We start from the raw sequence: 7,196 nt of genomic DNA, 5'->3' as shown, positions 1-7,196 counted from the left end.
AAAGTTTCAATTAACGTAAATTTATTAACAACAAGCCAATCTACTGTTACTATGACTATGTTTCCCTTTCTAACTTTAGTTCTTTTTGCTCTTTCTTTTGTGCTTGTAGTGCCTTCTCTCTCTCTTCGTCGTCAGAGAAGTATTCCGCTAGGCTGTCTTCTTCGGTCACTACGGGTTGGCCGGCTAGAGTGGTGCCCTTTTCTGTTAAAGCATGTAGTTTGACTAGAGGATCCTCGTATCGTTCAGCGATATCTGCTTGCTGCGCTTGGAGATTGTGTTGCGAGACCGTGGAGTAGATTGACATTGCCTGTAAATGACACAATATTTTTATTTAGTTGGTCTACATAAAGACTTTATGTAGAGTTGGGTACCTATTTAAAGACTTACAATTAGGTTACAAGAATAAGACAGGGTCTGCTATTTTTAATTAAACCTATATAAAATCTTATTAAATTGGACATAGGCACGTCCACTAAAAATTCACGTCAAGCGCCATCTACATTTATACTTCACGCATAAGTTCCAGATCTCGTTTGAAACATAGAGGTACAGGTTTCGAAACTATAGAGAGACATGCTTCAGCTCGTCTTCATCGCGTGAATGCAGAGCATTCCACGGGCTGTCCCGTACAAACCAAATGCATTTCATTTTGTGCATTAATGTACATTATTATTATTATTGCAGAGGCCGGGAAAGGGCAATTCGTGAATGAGTTTCGATTTTGCGACGCGAAGAGGACTCCGACAAAGTAGACGAATCCACGAATTGCTATTATTGCCGAGGCATATAAAGTGTTTTTCTCCACATGCGAGGAAATAAGGAAAATCTTTTTTCACATCACCTATTCGGAAAAGGGCTTTTTCTTCCCCGCTAGGAGGGATCAAAGTGGCACTTTTCCTCCCTGCTAGGGGGGATCAAAGTGGCACTTTTCTGTTCTAGGACACTGTTTTTGTTATTTTTTGCATTCTTTTTTAGCTTGAATAATATTTTGAAACATAATAATTATGTCCACTAATATTTTTTTATTTTCCTCATAGTTGATGTGAAAAGCAATATGTGTCACACGGTATCAAAATTATTTCGTCTTGGGCGTTAACACTTGAATCCCTCATTACGCTCAGGATTCTATTGTAGAATCCATCGCTTCATTCAGGATTCAATGTACACCCTTGACGGAAATATATCATTTTGATCCCTTGTAACACAAACTACTATTCTGGCGTTTAGGGCTGATGATTTTTCTGGGCATATTTTTGACCATTAGTCACAGAAAAACAAACTCCTATCTGCTAATCTTCCGAAAATTCGCGTTCGTATGGTACGGTAGACAATTTCATGGAATGCTCCATGCCGTTACCTGCACGACTAAGTTGGAAACGTCTCCCGCGTTGGCGGGCAGCGGCCGCATATTGTTGGGCCAGCGTCACCAACTCCGGCAGAATAGATGACGACATTACTGAGTTCAGAATTGTAAAACCTGTTTGTCAACGGAAAGTCACGAATCTTGTAGGATCCCTCCCTATCGCATGCCAAAACCGCCTTTTTCTCGCTTTCTAGAATGTGTCTCAATAGCTCGAAAATCGGGTTATATTATACACCACTTACCTGCGCGACTAAGTTGGAAACGTCTCCCGCGTTGGCGGGCAGCGGCCGCATATTGTTGGGCCAGCGTCACCAACTCCGGCAGAATAGATGACGACATTACTGAGTTCAGAATTGTAAAACCTGTTTGTCAACGGAAAGTCACGAATCTTGTAGGATCCCTCCCTATCGCATGCCAAAACCGCCTTTTTCTCGCTTTCTAGAATGTGTCTCAATAGCTCGAAAATCGGGTTATATTATACACCACTTACCTGCGCGACTAAGTTGGAAACGTCTCCCGCGTTGGCGGGCAGGATGAGCGTGTTGTTGGTGCGCGCGAGCTTGTTGAACGCGGCTACGTACTGTTCGGCCAGCGTGAGCGACGCCGCGTGTCGGGTGTCCTGCAAGAAACAACACAAGCTAAATTAAAGGAATAATCATTCCTTTGGTAAATTACTACAGTCCTACACATAATGCGCAGAGTGCTGGAAAGTTGGCAGGGTGGTATCCGTGTTGGTGGTCACCTAATCAGTAACTTGCGATTCGCCGATGACACGACCATAATAGGCGCCAATGAGACAGAACTCGCCACATTTCTGAACAGGGTCGAATTATTCAGTGCGCAATACGGCCTCCATATCAACCGGAAGAAGACAAAGCTGATGTTCATCGACAGAGCTGGGCAGATGCAGAGGACGGGGGAACTGCGTGACCTGGACTTGGTGGAAGACTTTGTCTACTTGGGCTCGCAGATATCCAGTAACGGAGATTGCATGAAGGAGGTCATAAGAAGGTCACAAATCGCAAAAGCAGCAGTGAAGCGCTTGGAGAAGATTTGGAGAAACAGGAATATATACCGCCACACGAAAGTCCGACTTATGCGCACCCTTATCTTCTCCATATTCCTCTACGCCTCTGAGACATGGGTATGGAAGCCACGTGTGAGAGCAAAAATAGACGCATTCGAGATGTGGTGCTGGCGCAAAATGTTGGGCATATCCTGGACGCAACGCCGCACCAACGCGTCTATTCTCGAAGAGCTACATATTACCACCCGGCTTTCAACTACATGCTTCCAGAGAATGTTGACCTTCTTTGGCCATGTGGCTCGCCAAGACCCGTCCAGCTTTGAAAAGCTCGTTCTGGTTGGGCGCGTCGAAGGGAGAAGGAGTAGAGGCAGGGCTCCAACTCGGTGGTCTGATGCCATACGCGACGCTACGGGCGTCAACATCCAGGGGTCAATACAGCTGGCCCAAGACAGGGGGGTTTGGAGAGCGGTGGTGAAGAACTGCACTCCTGATGGTCACGACCCTCAGCCTTGAGGAACCGACTAAGAAGAAGACACTCTGGTTCATAGCTAGATTGTAAGGAGGAGGACAGTATTTTAGAAACCCAGAAAAAACTGTCGTATGTTTTTCGATGCTTTCTCTTACAAAAGATTTGGCCAACATAAATACAAGACTTCAACTCTCAATTCGCTACTACAGAGATCAAAACTAGCAAGCAGCCTTCAGTTGCTGGGGTACCCGTGAAGTCTTTCGCCATTTTGAAAATCAACCCGTCGGTCTAGCATGAGTTGCGTTCTCGCGCGCGACTTCAAGTATGTATACGCGCGCGCGAGAACGTAACTTATGCTAGACCGCCTGATTTTGGGTAAAATAATCAATAGGTACCTAACTCATCTGACACAGTAGTTAAAATAAGTAGCTGTTTTTCTTAATCATGAATTCAACCTTACCTTTTGCCCGAGCGCGTGGCCCACAAGCCGCAGCCCCTTGGCGCGAGCCTCAGCCACCGCGAGCATGGCCTGTGCCTCTCCCGACGCCTTGTTGATTTGTTCCTGCTTCTCAGCCTCTGGAAGTTTTCATAACAAACTATTATTCAAGGTTTTCGTACCCGATACGTGTGTGCCGTTTAAGAACCTTGGTGGAAAAATGGTACCAGTTCAACGGTATCACTCACGAATTCGAGCCAATCGTGCAGTCTAACGCAACTAGTTGCGACCAATCGCGCGCGGTATGCGAACTCATCAACCAATCTCGTTGTAGCAGTGTCACACCGCTGTGCTGGCCCCATTCATGCCCCATTCTTATTGCCCGTAAGGCCAGTCCTGAGATATACGTCAATGCCCACCAGTTCCTATCTCTACTTATTATCACACGCGCATTAGTATATTGCTATCCCGATCGCACATTGTCATTGACCGCTGTTACCATGGGACAGCTATATAATGACGCGCGAGCGATATAAATAGGAACAGGCGTGTCAGTGTATGAAATTTGTCGTGCTAGTTTACCAGAAGCAAGTATCCTCGCCTGCCGCTTGCCCTCGGCGACGTTGATGTCGGCGGCCCGAACTCCCTCGGACTCCAAGATGGCCGCCCGCTTGCGACGCTCCGCCTCCACTTGCATCTGCATGGCCTCGTGGACGCGCGACGGCAGCTTTATGTCGCCTGATAAACATTACATTGGAATGACAGCTATAACTAAGCAGAGCCGTGTAGAATAGAAAATCTTACTGATTTGAGCCGACATTTGCAATTGAGCTCCCTCGACCGCGGAAAAATGCCTACTTAGGCGCGTAAATGAAGAAGGGTGTCATGGAAAATTTCAATCACATCAAACAAGTTTACCTCAGTTGGTTAGAGTGATTAGACTGTTGTTACAAAAGGTTGTGAGCTCCAGTCCCGCTCGGAGCAGAAAATGTAACCTTTAATTTGAAACACGCTCCAGATAGCCCTTAAGGCGCCATTTATTACGTAACACGAGTTTTGTCAGCTTTTGACCCCCTCCCTCCCCTATGTAAGAAAAAATAAGAATAGGTTGACCCCGTCCCCCTATATATTATTTACGTAAGAATCGAAAGAAAAAAAATAGTACACGTTTGGTTTGTTTTAGTATTTATTTTTCAAAAAAATCATATTTGGAATGTTTATTTGTACAAAGGTACTGGAGCCCGTTTAAGCTAACTCTGCACCGTGTTTGATAGCAGAGTATAGAGGTATTTTTTAAACGTCATAATTTCATAGAAATTAAACAAAAATCGCATCATTGTGATCTTACGTAAGAACTATGAAAACCCTCCCTGTTGTAAGAAAAAATAAGATATGTTCGACCCCCCTCTCCCCCCCTAAATCGTCTTACGTAATAAATGAATGGCCCCTAAGCTGAAGTCACTCTTGACTCAGAGTCCTGTAGTACACATTTTTGCTTCTTCCGCAAGGATGATTGTACAGTTTTGTAACTGTTAATATTTAAGGACTCTTTCTTATTTAAATTACGAGGTTTAATATATGTAAAGCAAGTCTCATTATTATTCTAGCTAATATTTCGGAATAAGTAGCTGTATTTACTTTCCTTCTCTTTGCCTTACACAGGTGGCCAACAAATAATTATGCTTTCTACATATGATATGTCCAGCAAAATAGTAAGGTCAATTATAAGATTATAAGTTAAGTACTTTTGATTTCATAATATTAGTGAAGATTAATTCATACTCACGAATCTCGTATCTCAAACACGTAATTCCCCACGCTTCACTGGCCTTGTTAATAGCGTGGACTATAGACACATTCAGGGATTCTCTCTCTCGGAAGACTTTGTCCAGGGATATCTGACCCAACTCGGAACGCATCGTGGTCTGTGCCAGCTGTGTTATGGCAAATTCGGGGTCTTCTACACCATATGAAGCTGAAAAATAAAAGTAAATTTATATTAAAGTTAAAACAACAAAATCTTAAGTAGAGCACTGACCCTTTGCCAAGAGCTTTGCCAAGAGCAACTAGCAGATTTCTTGCTCCAATTAATTTGGGCTTATGACACTTCTCTAATTTATTCTTGTTCATGTAAATTGAGAAAAATATGTTAATTAAATGTGTTCAAGTAAAAATTAAATCTATCAGTTTCATACAATTTATAAGGAAATAGCCGGGTCCACACAGAGCAAGCGTATGCGCAAGGCAATTTCCTCGCGCAGTAAACAGCCAGTGTAGACGTGCCTCGGCCGCATTGCCTCAGGCGAGGCATGTCTACACTGGCTGAAGAAATTGCCTTGCGTGTATGCCTGCTCTGTGTGAACCCGGCTAAATACAAATCATGTGGTAAAAGTATCTAAAATACCTTTTTTGTAAAGTAACTTACCTAGATATGGATCAATGATCCTCAGGTACAGCACACCGTCGATGCTGAGTGTGACATTGTCTGACGTGATGGCACTCTGTTTTGGCACATCTATCGCTATTTCCTTCAGGCTCTGCACATACTTGATCTTATCCACTATCGGCCACAGCAGGTTCAGACCTGGCTCTAGTATCCTGTGGAATTTGCCCATTCGCTCCACTATCCAAGCCTGGAAAATGTAATAAATAATTAAAATAAATAAATAAAAATCTTTCATTTCAGACCTTGGTCCATAGACTGTTAGTTTTTAACTTAATTTCTTTAGTACACTAAAAAAAGTATGTTATTATTATAATAAAAATTTAACTTATAATATTTGTAATTAAATTTAATAAAAAAATAATTAATGCGAGGGACTAAAATAATGTCAGTTAAACTGTAAAATTGTAGTGAGTCAAGTTAAATTCAGAATTTCACTAGAGGAGATTCACTTGCCTCACAGTTCATATTTATTACAGTGCACTATTCTGTGCTCTTATGAAATAAGAACTTGTAGACACAGAAAATTGAAGAAAAAACCGGACAAGTGCGAGTCGGACTCGCCCACCGAGGCTTCCGTACTTTTTAGTATTTGTTGTTATAGCGGCAACAGAAATACATCATCTGGGAAAATTTCAACTATCTGACTATCACGGTTCATGAGATACAGCCTGGTGACAGACGGACGGACGGACAGACAGACGGACGGACAGACGGACGGACGGACGGACGGACAGACGGACGGACAGACGGACGGACAGACGGACAGACAGACGGACGGACGGACAGACGGACAGACAGACGGACGGACAGACGGACGGACGGACGGACGGACGGACAGACGGACGGACGGACAGCGGAGTCTTAGTAATAGGGTCCCGTTTTTTACCCTTTGGGTACAGAACCCTAAAAAGTAATATATAATTTAATGTACGAAACATAATTGTAATCAAATAAAGGAAATATAAACAGCTACGATATTTCATAATTTGCATTTAGATTGCGCGTCCGCTAGTATTAGCAAAATATAAATCATATATTTGTATAAGGTTACAAACCTCCTGCTGCGGCACAAACATCACTATCGTATTGAGAGGGGTCGTGGATCGATGTCGCGTATTAGTAACACTGTATAAGAACTTCGCTTCATTCTGGTATTCTGTTTTAAATGCATTCTGAAAACAAATAGGAATGAATAAGGTTATACATAACACTACTTGGACACCAGATATTATGCAAAAAACTGACGATACACACTCTTAAAGGCAGCGCTTTGGAAAGAAATAGTCTTGAACGCGTAAACATATTAATAGCTTTATTATTAGGATTTAAACATAAAAACTGTAATCCATTCTATGTCTACGAAATTCAAGTAAAGCAATCGAAATCTAACTGGATTGACAGCTGTCAATCGCGCCGGGTTTAGGAATGTTCTGAAACCATTAAAGTGTACAAGCT

At 42.8% G+C, this 7,196-nt stretch overlaps 1 protein-coding gene across 1 annotated transcript; it reads right to left on the bottom strand.

The window, feature by feature from the left end:
- Nucleotides 1–8: 8 nt before the first annotated feature.
- On the bottom strand, nucleotides 9–7,154 carry LOC134798286 (stomatin-like protein 2, mitochondrial). Its single transcript, XM_063770676.1, has 8 exons — nucleotides 6,996–7,154; nucleotides 6,797–6,913; nucleotides 5,721–5,928; nucleotides 5,082–5,270; nucleotides 3,878–4,033; nucleotides 3,320–3,435; nucleotides 1,854–1,982; nucleotides 9–307 (listed from the first exon to the last, which is right to left on the bottom strand). The coding sequence occupies exons 1-8, from the start codon at nucleotides 7,041–7,043 to the stop codon at nucleotides 56–58; spliced, it is 1,215 nt and encodes a 404-aa protein (XP_063626746.1). The 5' UTR covers nucleotides 7,044–7,154; the 3' UTR covers nucleotides 9–55.
- Nucleotides 7,155–7,196: the final 42 nt, after the last annotated feature.

The sequence above is a fragment of the Cydia splendana genome, chromosome 16, assembly GCF_910591565.1.
Source record: "Cydia splendana chromosome 16, ilCydSple1.2, whole genome shotgun sequence".
Lineage (NCBI taxonomy): Eukaryota > Metazoa > Arthropoda > Insecta > Lepidoptera > Tortricidae > Cydia > Cydia splendana.
This window is presented reverse-complemented; position numbering and strand designations above follow the sequence as displayed.